General features: G+C 43.9%; 1 protein-coding gene and 1 long non-coding RNA gene across 4 annotated transcripts; one reads left to right on the top strand and one right to left on the bottom strand.

Moving 5' to 3' along the window:
* Nucleotides 1-2,532: 2,532 nt before the first annotated feature.
* FAM20B (FAM20B glycosaminoglycan xylosylkinase) lies at nt 2,533-21,264 on the top strand. Of its 3 annotated transcripts, XM_083446362.1 has the most exons (11): nt 2,995-3,449; nt 4,353-4,462; nt 4,707-4,778; nt 5,110-5,219; nt 10,260-10,772; nt 11,304-11,390; nt 13,221-13,330; nt 14,571-14,742; nt 16,613-16,804; nt 17,231-17,290; nt 18,757-21,264. In XM_083446362.1, exons 5-11 carry the CDS (start codon nt 10,396-10,398, stop codon nt 18,986-18,988), a joined length of 1,230 nt encoding a protein of 409 aa, XP_083302488.1. In that variant the 5' UTR covers nt 2,995-3,449; nt 4,353-4,462; nt 4,707-4,778; nt 5,110-5,219; nt 10,260-10,395; the 3' UTR covers nt 18,989-21,264. The 3 variants fall into 3 exon arrangements, with proteins under 3 accessions (XP_083302487.1, XP_083302488.1, XP_083302486.1); XM_083446361.1 differs by having other exon boundaries at nt 2,533-3,449; nt 4,353-4,778; XM_083446360.1 differs by lacking the exons at nt 2,995-3,449; nt 4,353-4,462; nt 4,707-4,778; nt 5,110-5,219 and adding an exon at nt 6,069-6,308.
* On the bottom strand, nt 20,423-23,772 carry LOC310680125. Its single transcript, XR_014512647.1, has 2 exons — nt 22,621-23,772; nt 20,423-22,251 (listed from the first exon to the last, which is right to left on the bottom strand). It is a non-coding gene; the product is annotated as an uncharacterized lncRNA (long non-coding RNA).
* Between the last annotated feature and the right edge of the window lie 866 nt (nt 23,773-24,638).

Below are 24,638 nucleotides of genomic sequence, written 5' to 3'. Positions count from 1 at the left end.
CACTGTGTCACAAGCAGGATACGCCTTAAGTCTTGGCAAACAGATAGACAGTTAGCAGTCAGACCAGAGCTTCATACTGTCAAGTTGAATCACGGCGACAAGTGATGAAGAAGTTTATTTTAGGTCTATATTAACTTTTACCAGAGGACAAATGTCTTGGAATGGTTTGCAGTCATTTTTTATGCTGTGTTCTGCTGTTGTGGTTTTGTAACTGGATAGCTGTAGGAGCACAAAACGAAATATAAAAAGCGACACTTTTTTCCAGGGTTCGAAAGGAGGCTGCATTGCTGTACCCACTTAATTGGGATAGAATAGTCAGGTGCGAAAGAGAAGAGGGCTCCTTCATCTTCGATAGTTGCGTTGCGTAGAAAAGGAAATTTCAGCAGCAAGCAGCTTTCAATCCCTCTTCTGTGTCTTCTGCACAACTATTGAAGGTTCAGGAGCCCTTTACTCTTTGGCACCTGACTACCCTACTCGGGAGTAAGTTCTACTGAACCCTGTTGGATTTACTAAAGAACACCCAGAGGGAGAGAGGCGCAAGATGATACATGCCTTGGCAAAGCTCTGTTTTACCTGTTCTACCTGGAATGACAGCTGGAAGTCAAGAGTGACCCTACAGAGCCATCTGCTGAGGGAAACTGGTACTGCAACAATAGCTTAAAAATGCAAGGCCAATGTTCTCTAGAAACCACCTCTTCCCTGGAAAAAAAGATTTTCATTCATGCGTTTAATTATTTGTCTGCTTGTTCATTTCTAGTGCTGAAGGGGAATGGCAGACCCTTCACTGCCTGTGGTAAAGGTAAAGGGACCCCTGACCATTAGGTCCAGTCGTGGCCAGTGGCGTAGCGTGGGTTGTCAGCACCCGGGGCAAGTAATTTGCGCCCCCTAATCCGGGGCAAGGCAAGTAATTTGCCCCCCCCCGCTGCACTGTCCCTCCCCCAGATAGTCCCTCGCTCTCTCTCCGCACCGCACCGCACGCCTGGCACCCTCCCCTCCACAGTGGGTGGTGACCCGGCGGCTCGGATCGCATTCGCACAGCCAGCACTGCAGTGAGAGAGAGTGAGTGAGCCAGGTAGGGGCAGAGAGCTGCGAGTGCGAGCGCCCCCCCCCCCGATGTTGCGCCCGGTGCGGCCGGCCCCCCCTGCACCCCCCACGCTACGCCACTGGTCGTGGCCGTCTCTGGGGTTGCAGCACTCATCTCGCTTTATTGGCCGAGGGAGCCGGCATACAGCTTCCGGGTCATGTGGCCAGCATGACTAAGCCGCTTCTGGCGAACCAGCACATGGAAACACCGTTTACCTTCCCACCGGAGCAGTACCTATTTATCTACTTGCACTTTGACATGCTTTCGAACTGCTTGGTTGGCAGGAGCAGGGACTGAGCAACGGGAGCTCACCCCGTCACGGGGATTCAAACCGCCAACCTTCTGATCAGCAAGTCCTAGGCTCTGTGGTTTAACCCACAGCGCCACCTACACTTACACTTTTTCTTTCTTTTTTTGGTGCCCAGACACTGATTCTTGTTTTGAAGCAAGCTTGTTTTTCTCCTGCTCTGGAAGGTAAGACCCAAACCAATGGATTCAAGTTACAAGAAATGAGATTCGGCCTAAACATCAGGAAGAACTGTTATCAGTGGAACAGACTCCCTCAGAAGGCAGTGGGCTCTCCTTCATTGCAGGTCGTGGTGTTTTTTTTGCCAGAGATTGGATGGCCATCTGTCATGGATGCTGTAGTTGAGATTCCTGCATTGCAGGGGGTTGGAACAGATGACCCTCAGGGTCTCTTCCAACTCTACAACCCTTTGGGTTGTTATAACAGAACCCAAACAGTCTTACTGGAGGAGAGCCAGTGTGGTGTAGTGGTTAAGAGCGGTAGTCTCGTAATCTGGGGAACCGGGTTCGATTCCCTGCTCCTCCACATGCAGCTGCTGGGTGACCTTGGGCCAGTCACACTTCTCTGAAGTCTCTCAGCCCCACTCACCTCACAGAGTGTTTGTTGTGGGGGAGGAAGGGAAAGGAGATTGTTAGCCGCTTTGAGACTCTTGAAGGGGAGTGAAAGGCGGGATATCAAATCCAAACTCCTCCTCCTCTTCTTCTTCTTCTTACTATAAACTGGACTCTGGCAAGTTTGTTGGGGGAAAGTCCGTAACTTATAGGGAGTTGTTGTCTGAGTCTTAATCTGTGCTCAGACCTACTGGGGCTTTGCACTGAAGACTGCTTTCAGTTTTGGGTTTTAGTCTCGGAGCATGTGTTCTTATTAATTCTTTGCATCTATATGCTGCTTTTCTGCCTAGTGTGATGTAGTGGTTAAGAACAGTGGACTCGTAATCTGGTGAACTGGGTTCGATTCCCTGCTCCCCCACCTGCAGCTGCTGGGTGACCTTGGGCCAGTCACGCTTCTCTGAAGTCTCTCAGCCCCACTCACCTCACAGAGTGTTTGTTGTGGGGGAGGAAGGGAAAGGAGAATGTTAGCCGCTTTGAGACTCCTTCGGGTTGTGATAAAGCGGGATATCAAATCCAAACTCTTCTCCTAGGCACCAAAGGTGCTTTACAATTTTAAAGTAGTAAGGTGAATGAAATAATATGCTCTTCAGAGAATGTAAAAAAAAAAAAAGGTAGATCACCCTGGACAGTTAAGTCCAGTAAAAGGTGACTATGGGGTTGCGGCGCTCATCTTGTTTCAGGCCAAGGAAGCCAGCGTTTGTCCACAGACAGCTTTCTGGGTCATGTGGCCAGCAGGACTAAACCCCTTCTGGCGCAATGGGACACCATGACGGAAGCCAGACCACACGGAAATGCCATTTACCTTCCCGCCGCAGCAGAACCTATTTATCTGGCTTGCTTTCAAACTGCTAGGTTGGCAGGAGCTGGGACAGACCAATGGGAGCTCACTCTGTCGCGGGGATTTGAACCGCTGACCTTCTGATCGTCAAGCCCAAGGGTCTCCGTGATTTAGACCACAGCGCCACCCACGTATGTATGGAGTTAATTTCACTCTAAAGTGAGCAGCACAGTAAAGCCTCCAGGGTACACATGCAAATCAGAGGTTGGCTCATTAGGGCAGGGTATTGGTGGTTATAAAAACCACAATAAGTATACCTTCATCACGACCAGCAAAGATGTCAAAAACCTGTGAGCAAGCTTTCTGAGCTGTCCAGAATTCTTCAAACTAGATGATAATGAAACAAGTGGGGTCACGGGATAAAAAAGCTGGGAAAGAAGTCTGCAGCTTATTAAAATGATCAAATGCAAGAGGAGTTGTGCACAGGAATAAGGTTAGCCTCTGCAAAGCGCTAAACAAATTTCAGGTTGCGGCATAGATTGCTGGGTCGAAGGAACAGTAATGGCTACCCCCTCATTCAAAAAATCTAACAGTTACGGAGTGTGACTTCAAAGACGACCAGACCCATAATGTTTCCTCTCCCTCTATTATTACCATTAAGAAAAAATTGTTAAGATCTCCAGACCTTAACCTTAGGGATTTCTCACTGAGAAGATTGGAAAAGTTTGCCTTAAAAGCTGCCCAGGATCAGTCCTTCCCTGCAATGTGCTGTTGTAGTGGGCTGCTTCATGAGGTCTAGTAGGCTGAGGCAACAATTCAGATAAACTTGAATACAGTTGGAGTTATGAATGTGTGTAAGTTTGTGTTGTAGCAGGAAACCCCCCCCCCCCATCATTCAGTTTGTACAAATTCACACACACTCACACACTACATACACTACACTTCTGTTATAAATTCACAGAAAATCAAGCATACATCAGATTTGCACTGTTCCACTTTTATTTTACTCCATGAAGGAAAGACTACAAAATGGGGAAGGTTTGATACAGGGCGCCATAATCCCTTCACCATACCAGCACATCCACAGGAGCCCTGCCCAGTTGCTATGCCAACCCTGATGATCCCAGACAGAAGACAATCAAGATCACAAAGAACTTGCATATGGGAGTGGATTCAGCAAAGGACAATGATCAGATCTTCCCTCAGGGGGCAGGAAACTGCGACCACCTTTTGTCTTCAGAAAATGACTCATGGGGAGGGGTAGAAGGGAACCAGCCAGGTGACAGGACACTCAGGTTACCACCGCAACTCCTCCCTCAACCCCTCCTTTCTGTAATGTATGCATGATGTTTCTGGGGGTGGTCTTGATCTACAGGGTGGGAATTTCAAAAGTTTTTATAAGGTCTTGCACACCATTTTCTGTGTCTTTCCTCTCTCCTGCGAGTGAGGGGAACACCCTGCTGCAACAGTTCAATAAAGGCCAAGCCTACAGGCTGCTGATTTGCTCCAATTTACTCTGGTTGGTGTCTTTACTTTTTGTCCAAGGGAGCCCTCGGATTTTTCCGGTAACAGTGTTTATCACACAGGCCCAGCAAGACTGGTCAACTTTGCTACGAGCTGAGGGTGTGCTCTCCTGGATCCAACACACAGCAATTCTGCAGCAGGAATGTTGAAGTAGAAAGGTGTTTTTTATACAAAAAATATGTATTAAAAGTTGGAAAACATCTAAAAATAGAAAGTTGGAAAACCACTGTGCTATACTGTCCTGTAAACAGATAACTGTGGGATTCTAGTCTAGTCTGTTTCTGTACCCGGTTCCCAGTTAAGTTTTAAGCGTTCCTGAATTTTAAGTACTGTATTAACTTTTACTCACACTTGTAATTCTTTTTATTATTTCCTCATATAAAAATGGGATGAAAATAACAGAGACAGCAGTGCAATCGTGTACATGTCTACTCAGAAGTAAGCCTTGTTGAGTTCAATGGTATTCACCCTCAGGTAGGTGTGTGTAGAGGATAATATCAACTGCAAATTTATGAGTGCAGTGTATGCTGAAAATAAACTTGGCTTAAATTAAGACCATTAAGGAAAGTACAAGACAGTTCTTTACAACAGTCTGTTTATGATCCCTAGATTTATGGCTTTGATTTTAACAGCATCCTCCCCACCCCGTCTGTCTCCCATTGTGCAGTTAAACCTGTTTGCAAATGGAATGTTAATTTTTAGCCTTTTCTCTTCCTAGTGTGTACTTTGTAGAGACACTTGTTCAGCCCCAGTTCACATTACTCACTATTTGTTTAAGTAGGTGTGTTGTATTCTCGCATTATAGCATTTCCTGAAGTTGATTAGAACTGCCGGTGCCTCTGGTTGGAGTGATTCAGATCCACCCTTTCACTGCTCTTTTAACCTCACTGAATGGGCGGACAGGGCAGATAAAAGGTAAGCACTCCGTGCAAGAACAGGAGGCATCCAACTTGAATCCTGAGCTGCGTATGGGTTTAGTGAGAACTAAATGCAGCTGTTTTCAATGGGGCATATTTCCTGGGAACTTGCAGTTTTCATAGGCGAACTATGCAGCCACCCAGGGCGCAGACTTCAGAGGGGCACAGTACTGACTTTTGAGCGACACAGTTTTATACAGATTCGTTTTGTTGTTTGATAAGATATAACATTTATATTTTGAATACTTTTATCTTTTTTGAAGTAATGCATTAGAAGTATTTTTAAATGTAATCACAATTCACAAGGTTGTTCCAAACGATCTGTGTGCTGAAACGTTCCTCTTTTGTGTTTGGGAAAGGTAATCAAAAGTTTGTTGCGTTACTCTTGCAATCTAAAATAAATCCAGCAGTTTCAAGTTGGGTGCTTTTCATTTTTTTCTACAAGACACCTGTTTTTGAAAATTGAAGTTTGCAATTTTGGTGGTGGGGGAAGTAGTCAGCCTTGATTAGGGCGCAAAATAGTCTGGCAGCGGTATTACTTATGAATACAGGCACTGCCAACTTGGGATAACTCCGTTAGTATTATTGTATTATTATTATCCCTAACCTCAGGGAGCCTTGTTCTTATACGGGCAGGAGGGAGTTAAAGAGCAAGTCGGCGAGATCCCCGCCCCCTTGCCAACGCACAAGTACGTGCAGAAGGGAGGGGCGGGGAAAAAAAACGGAACGTCACATAGCGCATCTTTCTATTGGTTGAACGGAAAGGACTCGCACGCTCACTCGCCCGCGTTAAACAGGCGACGCCGCGGCTTCTTTAAGAGACCCTACGCTCTCGCGACGCCTTTTTACGCCTTAAGGCGCGAGAGCGAGCGTGCGATTGGTCTTGGTCCGGGGAGGGGCGTGGTCTCTCCGGACGCTTCCATTGGCCGGCGGGTGCGCGCGGGGGCGGGAGGTCGAGCTGGGCGAGACCATGTTGTGCGTGCGTACGGGGGGCGCGCCTCCGAAAAGGGTCGTCGGCGGCGCCGGCAGCAGCAGCAGCGCCGGCCGGCCCAGTGAGCGGGAATGGCGCGCGGGCGCCCGTGGGCGGGTGAGTAGGAGAGCGGGCGGCGGGAAGGGCGCGCGCGGCGGAGAGGAGCGGGCCCGGCGCCCTTCCCCCCCCCTCGGCTCCCTTCGCGCCCTCCTTCCCTAGAGGGACCCATAGACGGACCCATCCATGTGGCAGGAATGGGGGGGGGGGCGGCGGAGGAAAGGACTGGAAGGTCTCAAGTGCCTCGTAGGTGGAGGGGCTCAGCTCGCCCCCGCTGCCATAATTGGGGGGGGGGACCTTTGGGGGGGCTCCGCACTTCGCTTCTCCACGCAGAGTGTGGAATGAAAAAAAAGGGGGGAAACATGCCCCCTGAGCATGTGCAGAGCGCATGTCTCCTCAGAGCGCTCGTGGGGCGGGGGTGGGGGAAGAGTATATGGATTTAAAGTGTGTCAACTGGAAAGCGTTTGCTTTTAGAAAGAATTAGGCTGTGGGAGCCGGTTTTTTGTTGTTCTTCTCAGAAACTGAGCAGAGAGGGCTTAAAATATTAAGATTTGTACTGTAGAACTAAACCACAGAAAAGTTAAGAGTATCTCTCGATAAAATGTTAAAGCAGTGAAAAACTTAATAAAGTGGAAACAGAAATTAAAGCGTCCACCTGCTCACAGAAATAATAATACCAATAATAATATATATATATTATAATAATACAGTGGTACCTCGGGTTACATACGCTTCAGGTTACAGACTCTGCTAACCCAGAAATAGTGCTTCGGGTTAAGAACTTTGCTTCAGGATGAGAACAGAAATCGTGCCACGGCAGCAGCGGGAGGGCCCATTAGCTAAAGTGGTGCTTCAGGTTAAGAACGGACCTCCGGAATGAATTAAGTACTTAACCCGAGGTACCACTGTAATAATGATCACTTAAGGGATAATAACATAAATGTCACTTAAGCTTCTCAGGCATGTACCTCAGCTGAGAAGGTCCTCTGCCCGCTTGCTGCCCACCTGCACATGCTGAAGCAAATTTTAAATACGTGGGCATAAGACATAGATGTGGGACATTTTTGAATGCTCAAAAACCAGTTTTGAAAACGCTGTTGTAATTGGCAGAAGCTTTTTGGCACCAATATTTCTGGGTCAAGTGTAATGAGGTGCGATGTCTGTACATTACCGGAAGCAGCCTATTGTTAATTCCCTTTTCGAATCCCGCAGAGTTCCTGCCTGTCTAGAAGGGATGGCGTATATGTGCTAGGGAGCAAGATTAAACATTTTGGCATGAACTGCTGTAAAGCTGTGAGAACGCTACAGAGAAATGTTATAAATCTTTGCACCATTGAAACAGGAGTGACTTAATTTTGGGCTCACATATTTTCCAATAGAAAGAAACATTTCTGTCTACATATTCTCCTAATTGCAGTTCCAGTCACACAATCTGGCATACTTCAGGCACTGTTTTATACAGTGTTATCAAGAAATACACGTCACTTAGAGAGTTCAGGTGTACGGAAGCACTGAAGACTGACTGAAAAGCCTATCCATTTCCACACAGCGACATCTATTTTTATTCAATTTTTATTCTTCCCTCTTGGATTTCAGTCTCATCAGATCCAGCATGCTCCCTCTTCCCCTGGCTTTAATGGCAACATTTCCAGTGTGCCCCCCCCCCAAATGATTATGAGAGCATACAGTTTTGCTGTAATTTTAAAAGCAGCCTTTTTGTACTGAACGTTTAGTGCAGATTGTTTGAAATGAATGTGGATTTCCCCTCCTCTCTAAATTTTAGCATAGATCTCATCTATACAAGCCTTGTTCTTTTAGCAGTTATTAATATTAGATCCTTCAGTAACTTGTCTGGAAATTAGATAGGTTTAGAAATAAGAGAGCAGTGCTAGGGAGCATTCCCATGCCCCCCCCCCTTTTGTATTGTACTCATTCTTTCTTTTGGAAGAGTTACTTTTGTTCATGGTTGCTGAACCATGGGAGAGAGAATTTTATCTCTTCCTAAACTTAGGAGACTGGGCTATGCTCTTGCAGCCATTTCCCCTGTATGGGAAGATGGCATATCTTGGATTACCATCCTGGTGAGTGGTAAAAGTCTGCACAGTTTGAATCTCTTTAATGTGTATGAGATTAACTGAGAAGAACCTGCCCAAAACTGAATATGGTTTTATTTAAAAGAGGGGGAATTTTAGTTGAAAGATGCCACAGAACCAATTCATTATGAAATGCCCTTGGGAGCCCTACAAAAAAAAGGGGGTGCTTGTACAGTGTTATTCAACTTGAAAAGGTCTAGCAATTCTCCTTTTCCTGTTTCAAACAACAGATGCTTGTTTCCCATTCCTGTACCTCTTAGTTGTCCATTGCATCTTATTTTGCCCTCAGACATTAGTAGTTTAAATGTAATTATCTAAGCTTATCAGCTGCCTGTGGTCTGAAGTGTAAGAAATAAGCAAGGCGGTGCTCTAAGGAGTTTACAATCTGAATTTTGCCATTAGTTGCGGTGGGGAGGGAAGAGACTGAGACAACGTGGTTTAGTTTACTATGAGTCAGTAGAGGTTGAAGACTTTGAAATAGAAAACTCTACTAATTGGGTGAATTAGGCTGGCAAAAGATGACACAATCATATTCCTGCACAGCAGTTGACTGCCAGCTCTTGTCTGCAATGTCTACAAAGGTGTTTTGTAGGAAAGCCGTGTAGCCTGTTCTTAGATCGACAAACTGTGCAATATTTCTTCTCAAGGTTCATTTTGCAATGACTAATGTCACCACCTCCCTTGGGTCTTTGGACACGTTGCATATAATTCCTGAAACTGCTGTGTTTGCTCATAGATGCACAAACGTTTTTTCATCTGACTGGCTTAGTTTTCAAATTAAGTGTTAATAAGACGTAGGAGTACCCTTCAGTCTGTAGAATGACAAGTGGAAGTGTATCTTTGCTTAGTAATAACACTGAGCTGAAAATATCTGTTCAGCTTTGTTCATTTCAAGCTTATGGGTGAGCTCTGGGACAGCACAGCTGCCTAGATCTTTATTCTTATTCTTATTTCAATGCAGCACCCCTTCAGAGATTTCTCTCCAGCTTCATGTGAACAGTGCTTTGTGTCCAGAACTTAGTTGAAAAATAGAGGCAGTCCTGATATTCACACAATTTGCTCCAATGTTGAGCAAAAGAAATCCTGCCTAACATGCAAATTTCAATCTGAAAACTTAGGAGGGAAACAATTCTATTGTTCTCTAGATTACGTTGTCTTGCTTATTGTGCGGAAGAGCTCCATTAAACTATGAACAGCTTTGTGGGTTGATGGTGGGTTTTTTTAGTACCCCAAAAGTTAAATGCTTGTTCAGTAGTTTAAAAGTTCTATCTCTACAGCTCTCCCAGAGGAGGAGCCTTTGGAGCCAAATAATCTCTCTTGTGTCCTCAAGTCTTTCCTGTTTGCTTTAGTGGCTAAAATACATTCCCTTGTGTTGTTTGGGAAAGCCTTAATGACCTAGGGATCTTTGACAGTGGGCAGGGTAGTATATCCATAGTTCAGAACATCCCACATCTTCTTGGTTGGGCAGAATGTCCTGGGAATCTAGGCAGATAAGATCATAGCTTGGATTGTTCTACAAAGTAAAATAGTAATCTTTCACCAGTCTTCCCTAAGTAAATTGGATATCTTGTTTTCCCTCATCTAGAATGCTACATACTTTTCTATTTGCTCCATCCCAAAATGACGGGGAGATTAATTTTCCTCACGCTTTCATATCACTGTGAATTTCTGGATTCTAAAAATCAACAGAAGAATTCGTGTGTCATTCAGTTCTCCATATTGCATAGCAAGTAGTGTTCTGGCAAGTTGTTACCTGAAAATCTGAAGAAGTCAACCTTTTAGTAGATGCTGGATTTAAAAACTGGCTGTTTCTGCCGATGCACACAGTGCAAGTACTAGAAATCAGTAGCATATGTTCTGCAGGTATAGGAGATCATGCCTAAGGATGTGAAATTCAACTTTCTTTAATGATTCACAGGTGTACCAGAAGCTGCAACGGCAACATTTGGTCAACTGAAGCAAAGATGGTACTTGTACGCTGCCTCTCGATTTGCTTTGTGAGAGACTTCCTGTAGCCTTTGGAAGAACACATCAGGAGAGGACTGCTTGTCATCATGAAGTTGAAACAACGGGTGGTGCTTCTGGCAATCCTCCTCGTCATCTTTATTTTTGCCAAGGTTTTCCTCATAGACAACCTGGACACTTCAGCAGCTAACCGTGAGGACCAGCGTGCCTTTCATCGTATGATGGCGAGCCTGCGGGTGGAGCTGGACCCACGACTTGACCACACTCTGCAGTCTCCCTGGGAGATTGCCGCCCAGTGGGTGGTGCCACGGGAAGTGTACCCAGAGGAGACGCCAGAACTGGGGGCAGTGATGCATGCTATGGCTACGAAAAAGATAATCAAAGCAGACGTGGGCTATAAGGGAACCCAGCTGAAGGCGTTGCTCATACTGGAAGGTGGGCAGAAAGTGGTCTTCAAACCCAAGAGGTAAAAAGGTCATGAAATATATTGAGTGTTCCCCTTGCCCAACTCCATGACTTGCTTTGGGTTTTCCCAAATGGGGAGTACTGGTTATCATTCCCCAATGGATGGGTAAGGACAGATCAGGGAAATGGATAGCTGATTATTGAACTCTTCACCACAGTGCACGTGTATGGGAAAAGTGGGATTTGAGGTGACCATGCTAGCCTCACCTTCCCTTTTCCAGCCTCTGATTGGCTATGCTCAATATTGTTCCAGTGTTATGGAGCTAAGTAAGAAGAAGCTGCAAGAAGCTGTGAGAATCGGCTCTTGTCTTCCTGGCCTGGAATGTGGACCATACAGCAAGTCCACTGTCAATCAATAACAGCTCTAGTTAAAAGCTTCCTTGCACGTATGGTCATGTGATCAGCTGCAAGGGAACACGTCTCAAGTAATGTGCCATCTTGATTCAGAAACTCAATCTGCTTGGATTTTGCTTCTGTAGCTTAAAGGGAAAATCTAGCATTATGACCCAGATTGTCTGCTTGTAATTTTTAGATATGCCAGAGACTATGTGGTAGAAGGAGAGCCGTATGCTGGGTATGACAGACACAACGCAGAGGTGGCAGCCTTTCACCTGGACAGGTATACAAATGTTGAATTAGAATTCACTCTTCTTGGAAATGGATAATAAACCTATAAACACCTTCTTAAACTCTGAATAGAAATTTTGTTTTTAACTGGAAAATTGTGAGGAAATAATGGTCTCCTGTTCTGTACCTAATTTAGTTATATTGTCATATGAGTGCAACAGGCCGTCATGGTTTTCTTATGTAATTACAGATTAGAGAACTGGGCCAAAACAAACAAGATGAATTTTAACAGGGAGAAATGTAAAGTATTGCACTTGGGCAAAAAAACCGAGAGGCACAAATACAAGATGGGTGACACCTGGCTTGAGAGCAGTACATGTGAAAAGGATCTAGGAGTCTTGGTTGAACACAAACTTGACATGAGCCAACAGTGTGACGCGGCAGCTAAAAAAGCCAATGCAATTCTGGGCTGCATCAATAGGAGTATAGCATCTAGATCAAGGGAAGTTATAGTGCCACTGTATTCTGCTCTGGTCAGACCTCACCTGGAGTACTGTGTCCAGTTCTGGGCACCACAGTTCAAGAAGGACACTGACAAACTGGAACGTGTGCAGAGGAGGGCAACAAAATGGTCAAAGGCCTGGAAACGATGCCTTATGAGGAATGGCTAAGGGAGCTGGGCATGTTTAGCCTGGAGAAGAGGAGGTTAAGGGGTGACATGATAGCCATGTTCAAATATATAAAAGAATGTCACATAGAGGAGGGAGAAAGGTTGTTTTCTGCTGCTCCAGAGAAGCGGACACGGAGCAATGGATCCAGACTACAAGAAAGAAGATTCCACCTAAACATTAGGAAGAATTTCCTGACAGTAAGAGCTGTTTGACAGTGGAATTTGCTGCCAAGGAGTGTGGTGGAGTCTCCTTCTTTGGAGGTCTTTAAGCAGAGGCTTGACAACCATATGTCAGGAGTGCTCTGATGGTGTTTCCTGCTTGGCAGGGGGTTGGACTCGATGGCCCTTGTGGTCTCTTCCAACTCTATGATTCTGTGATTTCTAATGTGAGGTTCAAGCTGTTTCTCTGAGTAGGGCCAAATTGCTGCAAATGAGGCAGGCCTGTGGAAAGTAAACATTACTTCCAGGTGACTCAGGCATGGAAACTGAAGGTTGAGATGACTAATGTAGGTATATTCAAGCAAGCAGGTGGTTTTTTGTGTGTGTGTTCCTTTAGACTGGTAACGTTTGTAGACTTGCTTGTAAAGCTGCACTGAAGCAGTAAAATTTCAGAGCATGTTCTGAGGGCACATGATTCAGCCATTTCTCTGCTCAGTGCCTGAACGGAATACCATTTGGGAACCTTAAATATTCCAGCTTGACTTCCGTTATGGATGAAGGGTGGGATACAAATGTACTAAACAAACCTTTGTGGAGGAAAAGTGTTTTTTTCTGAAGAAAGATCCCTTCCCCCTCTCACATTTTTTGTCTAGTCGTCACAAATGTCAAATGAATCCAAGCATTTATTTACTTGAGGACTTTATTTAAAGCAGTATTTGGGGGCAGAACACCGTGTACAGCCGCTTCAGGCCTGGTTCCAACAGCTAAACAATTTGTTTTGAAGCTCAAACCATTTTTACAGCCTAAGAGCAAATCCACTATTGTTCTGCTCTAACCCTGATTTTCGTACCGGGCATCACCCACCTGTGAAGTGTGGATGGTGACCCTGCGTATGCAATTTTGGAAGTTTCAATGCAGCTGAGACGTTATCGTGAAATTGTCAGTCTCTTTTATAAGTTTTTAATTTGTGGAATTTTCTTCCTTAGATATTTGGGAGGCGACTGGATTATTCCATATTGTCTCACTTCCTTCTTACTTTTCTCCCCCAAACAGAATCTTAGGTTTCCGACGAGCCCCTCTAGTGGTTGGTAGGTTTGTGAATCTCCGCACAGAGATAAAACCTGTTGCCACAGAACAACTGCTAAGTACCTTCTTGACATTAGGTAGGTGACAAAGTATATTTCGTTAAGACCTCTAAAATAAAATTGAAAAAAATCCCAGCAAGAGGCATGTGGAAGTTAATTGCTGTTGGGAAAGCAGGCCTAATGTTCTGCAAGCCCCTTAGGCTCAGTCAGATACAGTATTCCTGATTTCTTGTGCTTAGGAGATTGTGAGTGTGCAGCGGGTTTGTAGGTTTCCTTCCCCTCGTATATACAAATTCTTCCCCTTCCAGTGTGCATTGATATTAATACTATGATAATGTATCAAAGTTACCTCTGGTTATAAATTCTTGTTTGACAACACTATGATTACTATGAACATTGGTAGAATCTAATACTGCACCTTAGGTAAAGGGACCCCTGACCATTAGGTCCAGTCGTGGCCGACTCTGGGTTTGCGCGCTTATATCGCTTTATTGGCCGAGGGAGCCAGCTTCCGGGTCATGTGGCCAGCATGACTAAGCCGCTTCTGGCGAACCAGAGCAGTGCACGGAAACGCCGCTTACCTTCCCACCGGAGTGGTACCTATTTATCTACTCTCACTCTGACGTACTTTCAAACTGCTAGGTTGGCAGGAATACATACTGCACCTTAGTTGGTGCTAAAAAGACAAGGGAGCAAGGAACACGGCAGCTTACAGCACACTCTTGGTCTCCTAACCACAGGGGATTGTAAACAGCTTTTCCTGGACTTAATTCACAGATGGTTCAGTGTGAAGGATTCTTATCTGAGAGAATATTCTGTTGAGAAGCAGTTTTTGCCATTGCACTTTTTCTCTGTTAATTGAGTTAGTAGTGTTCAATGGTAATGTCAACAGATGATTTAGAAGCAGCAATTCATTCTAAAAAAAACCCCTCATTTTAAAAGCAATGAAACGGCTATAACAAGTTTCAGGAAGGGTGTCGCACAATTTGAGATCCCTAGCTTTGTTTATGGAAAAATGTCAGAAAAATACATTAATTTACATACTTCAAAGAAAGTATCTGCTTTTTCATTCAGCTGGGCCTTTAGTTAATCATGAGTGGAAAGATGGCTTGCTGTTTGCCTGAAGCCTTTTTTCAGCACATTGGGGTGAGGGAGGAGAGAGAAGCGGAGTTTTCTCTTGAGCAAATGAAATGTGTTAATTTTAAAACTTAAAGATTTTAAGGTATCTCCTAGAAAGCTTCTGAAACACCCATAAACATTTTAAGACTATTATATCAACTTGACAAGAGATGGGTTTCTGCTTCTGCTTTCTTATAAGGAAATAATACTTGCTTCTATGGAAAGTGCTACTATTGCCGGGAAACAGAGCCAGCCTGTGCTGAAGGGGACACCATGGAGGGGTCAGTCACGCTATGGCTGCCAGACGTTTGGCCGCTTCAGAAGCATCGACACCCATGGGGCAGAACGTACAGGGAAGGCAAGCTGGCCAGGTATAGAGCAAAATACTGTTTTTTTCTTTGCCATGTCTGTTGGTCAGTCCAGGGAATGGGCAATATTTGTAGATGGAAAGGAGGGCATTGGCCAGTTTTCCTGAAACTCTGTTACAGCTGAGGCCCTCATGAATGGTATATTTTGTATATGGATTATGTTGTTATAGCCCCTAAAGTTATCTGGTGGAGAAAGGATTCTGAGAATGTTGTGCAAAGCACAAAGGGTGCTGGAAGTACAGATGTGAAGGATTTTAAGAGATGATGGGAAGAAACAATCCATTTTGTTCTCTTTGTTTTCCTTCCCAAAGAATAAGTAGAGTTTAAGTTCTTAAAACTTAAATTAAGTGGGTAGCAGTTGTCTGTGTATATGTGCATAGTGTACAATCTAATGTTTTGAGACCTGTTTCGTTTGCAACAGTTAGGCTCATTTCTGCATGTGAAGTAAACTGTTTACAAGAGCACATTTTGTTGTTCCCTACTAGGCAAAGACAAATCAGCCTTGCCATGTGTGTACATTTTCATATATAATTCTGTTCCATCCCATTTCAGCATTAATCTGTGGTAAATCTTAATTTGCATTTGAATATGTGTTTCTTAATGTATTTTCTCTCAAAATAATGCATTTCTAAACCTATTTTACCAAAATACGGTTTAAATATGTTGGGAAATTCAGGAAGTGTGAAAGATGGTGGTTATCCAACTTCCACTTTAGCCTGAAATATGTAAATCAGGTTAGTGTGCATCAGAATTTGCAAAGCTTGAATTTGTCAAGCATCCCTATTCCACATCCCTTTCTCAGACTCCTCTTTTGACTATGATTGGTTTTGTTCAGCTTTAGTGATTACATCAGTACTTTAATTTGGATTCCTGATACTCTTTGTTTCCATTAAATATAAATAAATACACTTCTACCTGCCCCTCGTGCTTGGATTATGGCTGAAAACCATATCAACAGCATCTGCTGTTCACTGTAATGTTACAGATTTCAAGTTCTCCTTTGTGATGTTCTCTCACTTTCATGTTCTCTCTGTAATGTAATGTTCTCTCACTTTCCTTACTGTTTTTCCTCAAATATTACTGCACCTTGCAGAAACAACCAGATATTGGTATGCACTGAGGCTTGGGCAAAATAAGGCAATTTGTCCTCTTTTTGTGAATTTGCCTTGAATTATCAAATGAGAACAGAATTGTCAGAAGGGAAGGTGGATGGAATTAAGAGCCTAGGGAATTAAGAGGGAGATATAGTAAGAACAGGGGACGCGGGTGGCGCTGCGGGTAAAAGCCTCAGCGCCTAGGGCTTGCCGATCATAAGGTCGGCAGTTCGAATCCCCGTGGCGGGGTGCGCTCCCGCTGTTTGGTCCCAGCGCCTGCCAACCTAGCAGTTCGAAAGCACTCTCGGGTGCAAGTAGATAAATAGGGACCGCTTACTAGCGGGAAGGTAAACGGCGTTTCCGTGTGCGGCTCTGGCTCGCCAGAGCAGCGATGTCACGCTGGCCACGTGACCCGGAAGTGTCTTCGGACAGCGCTGGCCCCCGGCCTCTTTGAGTGAGATGGGCGCACAACCCTAGAGTCTGTCAAGACTGGCCCGTACGGGCAGGGGTACCTTTACCTTTACCTATAGTAAGAACCTGTGAGGAAAAGGCAAGCTGGTAATTAAAGGCAATTTTCTCACACGCCATAGTGGGAGAATATTGGCTTGAAAGCTAACTGGACATTCACCAGGTAGGCACTGAGCCACTTTGACTAGCTTGGCAGTTATATCAGTCTGGACCCTATTTTTCAGATTATGGGAAGTTTCTCTTTAATGCCTCTGACAATGCATGGTTATATTTTAAATGAATCATAAAGCTTTCTCCATGTCTGATTGCAGGTGGGAATATGATGAGAGCTACTGTGATGCTGTAAAGAAGACCTCGCCCTACGACTCAGGCCCGCGGCTCCTCGATATCATAGATACCGCCATCTTCGATTATTTGATTGGGAATGCTGATCGACACCATTATGAAAGCTTTCAGGATGATGAAGGGGCCAGTATGCTGATTCTACTTGACAATGCCAAAAGGTGGGAAATGTGTCAACATCTGTGAAATTTCTCCAAGCTAAATGACAGCCCTAAGGTTAGGAAAGATTTGCATAAATTACCATTGTACTGTGGGCCCTCCCTAATGCAGCTTTGTCCAGCCTAATTCCCTCCAGAGGTTTGGGGCCACATCTCTCACTTTCCCTGACCATTAGCTATGCTGGCTGAGGCTGTTGGGAGTCCAAAATGTATGGAGGGCAATAGGTTGGGCAAGGCTACCCTCATGCTTTTAAGGTAGGGAACCAAAAGTGCAATTTTGTAAGCCTGCTATTGCTAATGCATCTGATTCCCTTTAAGTTTGTGGGTTAATTAAAATGTCAGGGATTGCTGAAGTCCTTAACTCTGTGGTGTGGAGTAGGGTAGAATTTTCCAGCAACTTCACTGAATTTGTATCCATTTGTTTTTCAGCTTTGGGAACCCTGTCTTGGATGAGAGAAGCATTTTAGCACCTCTTTATCAATGCTGCATGTAAGTAAAGGACAAATAAGTTATTGATCTTTTATACTGTATGCACCTTGCAATCCCCGCCCCAAACATCCTGGGAGTGTGCAAGTCTGACAATCCAGTGCTGCCTCAGTGCATTTAAGAGAATGGTTAGGATAATGAATAAAAATGCACGTGCTTTGCAGACTCTTAATACAGTGCCTTGATGATCTGCAACTTTTGTTTGAGACTGAGATGCTGGCTGCACATTAAACTTGTCACATCAAAAGAAGCTATTCCTCTGAACCCCTAGGATCAACGAGCTGCTAACGGAGAGATAAGACAGGATGGAGCAGCTCTATGATCTCCCTCCAGCTTTTTCTTCCTGTCACTGAGGGAGTCTTCAGAATTGTTTGCAGTCAGAGCCTGGCTTACATGTAGCTGCTTTTCATGTGACAAGAGTCACATGTTGTCAAGCTCTGTGATTCCATCTGAGCCATCCACATTACATGTAACTTAAGCTTTTGATGAGAGAAGTGAAGAAGTAACTGCAGGGAGGAAAGAGAGGGAAGAAGTGCGGTAATTAGTAGGCTGAGTGGGCTCAAAGCTTAGGAACTTTAAACAGGCGTGTCTGAGGTTTTTTGGCCGTGGGGGAAATCAATTTCTGAGAAGTGCTTTAGTATGCAGTATCATTATCATTTTATTTGTATTCTGCCTTTCCAGAGTTAAAACTATAGACTGCTCACAACATAAAAAGATTTACATAATTAGAAGCCAAAGCAGTAGTAATAAGCAATAAATAAAACGCGCCCAAAAAGTACACAACCAAATTGAACAATTTTCACATTAATATTAAGGTGTAAAAAGAAAGATACAGAAAAATTGTATTCACAATAGCAACAAAGCCCTCTAAACAATACCCTAACCCAAGAGTGCACACGATTCCTAGCTTGCTTTTATTTTTATTTTTTTGCATAACCTCCAGTCTGAGCCGCAGCAGGAAAGGCTTGCAGTACAGTTTTAACTTTCCACCTCCTTCATGCCCTACACCACTCCTTACTAAATGTCCACATGATGCAATTATGAAATTCAGAATAAAGCTTTCAAATTGAACAACTTTATATAAAATAAATATTTATGTAGATTATTTGCACAACTCGTTTTCTGCGTAGGTCTGCTGTATTTATTGCATTGGTATTTTGCCTTTTCTCCAAGGAGGATTTTATCTTCTTGTTCCTATGAGGTTAGGCGGGAAAATAGTGACTGGCCCAAGATCATCCAGTAAGCTTCATGGCTGAGCCCAAATTTTCCCATTCCTACCGCCCTCCCCCCCCCCACTACGCACTACTTTGTTCGGAGTGTTTTGTGCAAAATATGAGCAGCTGTGCTTATAGTTCTGTTATCATCTTGTGATATGCGCGTGTGGACAGGCACAAGTAGACTGTGTCCCTCATCCTGAAGTCTGCAATCAAAACTTAGGTTTGCCATACCTTCTCTCATTTCTTTTGCAGTATTCGAGTCTCCACATGGAACAGACTGAACTACCTGAAGAATGGGGTGCTGAAGTCTGCCTTAAAAACTGCCATGTCTCATGATCCTATCTCACCAGTTCTGTCTTCCCCTCATATGGATGCCCTGGACCAGCGACTCCTGAATATCTTGGCTACAGTAAAGCAATGTACAGACCAGTTTGGACCAGACATTGTACTGGTAGAAGATAGGATGACACTTTCCCATTTGTAGCTTCAGCAGGTGTTGGAGCAGATTCTCTCTCTATTTTTAAGAAAACAATACGAAAACAGCACAATTGGTTTTGCATGGCTGTGGGCAGGATGGGCTGGAACTGAAATGCCAGACTTCCTGAATTGAAGGAGAAAGCAGCGGCATGATGGTTTTGCTGAAGACAAGGAACTTGCCTTCAGGTAGCCCCACATCATGTTTGGGATGTCCATTGCTGGCAGTGGATGTTACACTGAAAGCACTCCTAGATTTCTTAAATAAGAAATTGGAAGTAGGCATTAAGACAGACTGATTCCAGAGAAGAGCCACAGTCCCCTCATCTAATCCAAATATGGTTTCAAGATTATAGCCCAATTCATAGGTGTAAAGAATGGGCTGCCTGTGCTTCCTTGCTGGCTACCTAAAAAGAGCATGAAGACAAGATCGGTTGTCCTGACCCTCATTCATCTCACACATTTTTGGCTGGAATTTTCTCCAGAGCTCCATGAAGGATTGTGCTATTGTTAGCAGCATTAAGCAAAATCCTTTAATTCCAAAATGCTAAGAAGAGAGACTATTTTAGATTGCTAATTTAAATCTATACTCCATCCGCAAGGCTGAAAGGATTCAGGACTGCATGATGCTGCAAAGACTCAACCAGCCATGGAGATCAAAGATTGTTGTGCAAACCATTGTTTTGTTACCACACAAGGATTCTTGCCAGTATTCTACTGATACGGAACAAGCCTTGTGGGTTTTTTTAAAGGAGCAGATACAATTGAACCAAATAATTATTCTAAAAAGTAGGAATGATTGAGATTCATTGTGTTCTCTCTGTATTGACACCCCTTCATGAGACGAGACCAATGGGGTTTGTTGCTAAAGTTTGCAGTTAATTTAAAAGATGGATACCACCAGAGACTGAGCAATGGGATATTTTCAGACTGGTGTGTCACTGCTTTTGTAAGTAGTTGCAGGTTCTGTGCCAGACAGTATGCTTAACAGTATCCTGTCATTTTTCAGGGCTGAGCTGAACTTAAAAGCATTTCCAGTAGGCCTTTTCCAAGTGGCAGAAAGCTTCTTCTTCTGAACTATCTACTGGCTTTTTGACCATTAGCCTGGAATTGTACAGTGCTTCAGGAAACTTTAGGTGACTTTTTGAATGATAAGCCCAATTTTTCTGGAAATGATACCCATCCACCATATCGGAGAGTAATTTGTAGTTTATCTCATGTGTCAGCTTTGACATGTAGCATTCTTATGCATTATTCAGCAGACTTTATAAGAGACTTTATCAGATTAAAGTTCCTGGATTCGATGCCTTGGAAGCCATGTGAAACTAATTTAAAGGCAAGGTCTGACTTTTTCAGTTAGCCTTAGTTGTTGTTTTTTTGGCAAAAGCTTCAACTTCCTGCTTCCAGAGTAACAAATGGCAGGGGGGATGCATTTTTGTCTTCAAAAGTATTTTAAATCTTTTGTTCTTAGTCCATGTCAGTAACTGTCTGAAGGCAGGTGCCTAAACTGCAACCTGGCCTAAAAAGCAGTGGCAATCCCATTCTGTTGCAAGCTATCTACTTCAACAAAGAGAAGATTGGCAAATACAATGGTTTCTGTCAAGCTGGCTCAGCTAATCATTTTGAGTTTCTACAGGTGATGTCGATTTCTACCCCGAGGGTCACTGGCTACAAAAATCTTTTTGAAACATGGCATGAAGGTGTGATCAGGTCAGGTACTTAGGTTAAATTCCCTGGACACTTCCAACGTCAGCTGTTGCAATTATGTTGTGTGCAGAAAAAAAATGGAGTAGTACAATTAGTGAAGGTCACCTCTTGCAACTTGGATGTCTCCTTATTTATCTTTACACAAGCAGCATACCAGTATGAAATGAAACAACTTTTCAAGCTGATGAAGACTCGTTTTTGTGCAACCAGTAACAGAGACAGAATTAGCTTTGAAGCACCAAAATATTTGAAGGAAGTACTACAGTCCTCTATCTTTGCCTGATTTGGCAAGTGGTGTAGAAGAAACCACACATTTGTATTTTGGAATCTGATGAACTAGAAATGTCACTTAAGAGATTAAAAAAAAAGAAACTAATTTATTAAGAAGTTAACTTATTTATGTAGCAGCTGGAGCAGAGTGCACACACCTCTTGGACCTGCCAGAAGGCTGCCTTTGGGAGTGGCTGCAAATGGAAACTATTGGAAGAAAAGAACTCAATATAATCTTGATTCTGTTATGTGTTTTCCCAGGTTCAGACTGCATAAATAAGTATTATGTGAATAAATTTTTTAATAAAACTCTGGGTTGGGGTTTTTTGCTTCTCACACCATGCTAGTTTCAATGGCAACTTACCGAGCTCATTTTAGATAGGAGTTGCCAACGTAGGATAGCGTGCAGTCTTGACATGCTCCTTCTGATGTTGCCTTTTAGTGGTGCAGGAGGTATGGCAATGTGACTCCTTCACACACTAGTATTGATCCAGTTTCTGCCAGGAGTGGCAGAGGCGCTCTGTAGCTTGAATTAGAAACTGCAGTTTCTGTGGTCAGGATCTACCTTAAAGAGCTAAGAGTGTGCCATGTAGAAAAGACGATGAGCAACATCAGCGCCCACAGGCCTAGTGTAAGAACTAGAAGTTTTTACTTCTGCCTTTGTACCGCTAGAGCATTCCTTAGGCTTCCTGTGCTTTAGGCTTCAATTACCATCTAACCTACTGCCTCCAGAGACTCAGAGCTAGTGATGGAGTTCCAGTGTTATCAAGTAACAGAAGTAGGATTCATTCTTCAGTCGCTACCTTGTACTGTTGGATGGATTCATCAGTTCATGAATTATGTTCGGAGAACTGTCCAACAGTGGCCTGGCTAGAAACTAAATGAAATATGGCAACCAGAAAAAGGGTTTCTTGGCCGTGACTCCCTATGACCATGCAAATGACAGAATATAATTCTGCAATCTTGAAAAGTCTGCCTTGTGATGCATTCCCCATGCAGACTTTGGCCTGAACTCTTTAGTTGATGATGAGGGTAGAAAGAGTTGTGCTTACATTGCATTTTCTGAAAATGAGTAGAATCAAATGACTGCTAAGAGGGAGACATGGTAGTTATAGGAAGCTGTCTCAAAAAGTAATTATTGACTTGTCAATAGGCCATATTCTGCTGCAGAGCCAATGCCTGATAGTTTTTTTAAAAAAAGTTTACTGTCAGTATAGACTTCTTCCTTGTTGGCTTTAACTGAGGTTACTTAAATGCTCTTTAGGGTACTTTAGGCTGTAGTCCTATATGCATTTACTTGAGAGTAAGTCCAGTTAAAGGGACCCGGGTGGCGCTGTGGGTAAAAGCCTCAGCGCCTAGGACTTGCCGATCGTATGGTTGGCGGTTCGAATCCCCGCGGCGGGGTGCGCTCCCGTCGTTCTGTCCCAGCGCCTGCCAACCTAGCAGTTCGAAAGCACCTCCAGGTGCAAGTAGATAAATAGGGACCGCTTACCAGCGGGAAGCTAAACGGCGTTTCGTGTGCTGCGCTGGCTCGCCAGATGCAGCTTGTCACGCTGGCCACATGACCCGGAAGTGTCTGCGGACAGCGCTGGCTCCCGGCCTATAGAGTGAGATGAGCGCACAACCCTACAGTCTGTCAAGACTGGCCAGTACGGGCAGGGGTACCTTTACCTTTAAGTCCAGTTAAACTCAGTGGGACTTACTTTTGAGTATATATGTATGGGATTGCACTGCCAATACAATTTTGTGTTTATGTGGGCTGACAGGTCGTCATTGCCTGGAGAGATTTCATATGCTTCAAATCTTATGAGCTTAGTTTATGGCTTAGCAGGTGTATGGTTCCAGGGGATTGTATCCATATTTTGCTGAGATGGCCTCTTGCACTATGTGCACGAGATTAACAAATAAAAACTCCTATTTGTTGTAAGTTTTACTGTCTGTTGACAAGTGCACAACAGCCATGTGTGGATCTGCCACCACACTTTATCAACTCTCCCATGCACACAAAATCGCCCCTATTTCCATGTATTAGTCTCTCCCCTATTGTGCAGCCCCCTTTGCGCACACACTCCAAGCTGATCTATGTTACCGTATCTTTAAGATAGGTAGAATCTGAAGAGCAAGTATGTTAGCGAAAATTAAATTCAGTTGATGGATGTTGTACATATATGGGTGTTTGCTTGTTAATAAAATACCTGTTCTAAATTCTTGCATTGAATCTGGGGCTTCGTGTTGAAGATAACACATGATACCAGGAGTTAAATACATGATTGTAGGAAGATACTATGGAATATTTGAGGACTTTGCACCCTTCATCTCTCTCACATAAGGCAGCAGAGGAATGGAAGGGAAAAGTTTAAAAAGAGCCTCCCCACCCTTTTCAGTGCCTCTCCTTTCTCGCGGTACTCCAACAATGGCAGAGATTTAGGTAGAGCAGGGATGGTGTGACACTGAGTATTCTTGAATTATAAAAACCCAGTTTTAACAAGGAGAAATAACAGAATGAGTACAACACAAAAAGCTGACACTGAAGTCATTCCAAATGCCGTTCTCGCTGTCCTGAAATATTGTTTTAAACAGCCCCTCCCCTGTGTGTTCCCTTGCACGCTCATGTCTCTGCCATCGTTTGAAAACATTTTCCTCTCAGCATCTCTAAATCCCTGCTTTATTCAGGCCTCTGCCACTCAAAACAACCACTTTTTCCTTTTCAGTTTTCCTTCCTTTGCAACTTTCCCTTCTTTCATTCCTCAGCTGCCTTGTGAGAAAGAAAGGATGTGGAGCCTACAAATACTTCATAAAGGTAAAGGGACCCCTGACCGTTAGTCCAGTTGTGGCTGACTCTGGGGTTGCGGTGCTCATCTCGCTTTACTGGCCGAGGGAGCGATGTACAGCTTCCGGGTCATGTGGCCAGCATGACTAAGCCGCTTCTGGCGAACCAGAGCAGCGCACGGAAACGCCGTTTACCTTCCCACCGGAGTGGTATCTATTTATCTACTTGCACTTTGACGTGCTTTCGAAGTGCTAGGTTGGCAGGAGCAGGGACCGAGCAACGGGAGCTCACCCCATCGCGGGGATTTGCACTGCCAACCAGTCCTTTTCTAAAACCTGCCATTGTGTAAAGCTGCCACTTCCCTCAGTTTCCTCCATCCCTGCTTTATTGAAACTTCTGCCATTGTTTTCATAGCACTTCCCCACCATCTCTCATTTGTTGGAAATATATCTCAGCTTTTCACTAGTTTTCAGAAGATCTAGTTCGTATTGTTATTACACAATGCAGCAGTGCATTTTCCTCTCATGGCTATTTTCAATACCTGAAATTTAGTTGGTATAACAGGTTTCTGCCTCCTACAGTTTCATAAGGCCACAGTGATAACCATTTGCCTTGAACAAGTCCCAACCCATTCCCAAGGTAACTCTACAGTATATTTTTGAAATACCCTGTTGTTTCCATCAAAATCTCATCAAGTCACAACCCTACCAGATCAATTAAGCTTTCAGTCATCCCTTCTATATCCTACTCTGAAGTAGCGAAATTGTCATATCACCCATGATTCTATTGTGGAAGGGCCATAAAATCAGTGGTATTATGATTTTATTAATTAGATTTGTCATTCACTATCTTGCCCAAAGCAACTTACAACCAAGCAAACGGACGATAAACCCCACATAGATGCACTGTGGTA

The sequence above is a fragment of the Podarcis tiliguerta genome (assembly GCF_965153285.1).
Source record: "Podarcis tiliguerta genome assembly, chromosome: 6".
NCBI classification, from domain to species: domain Eukaryota; kingdom Metazoa; phylum Chordata; class Lepidosauria; order Squamata; family Lacertidae; genus Podarcis; species Podarcis tiliguerta.
This window is presented reverse-complemented; position numbering and strand designations above follow the sequence as displayed.

Coding starts and splice junctions, on each gene's coding strand:
- FAM20B (XM_083446361.1), top strand. CDS start 10,396: ATGAAGTTGAAACAACGGGTGGTGCTTCTGGCAATCCTCCTCGTCATC. Junction 13,331..14,570: donor AAGTACCTTCTTGACATTAG/GTAGGTGACAAA, acceptor CTTTCTTATAAG/GAAATAATACTTGCTTCTAT. Junction 17,291..18,756: donor CCTCTTTATCAATGCTGCAT/GTAAGTAAAGGA, acceptor TTTCTTTTGCAG/TATTCGAGTCTCCACATGGA.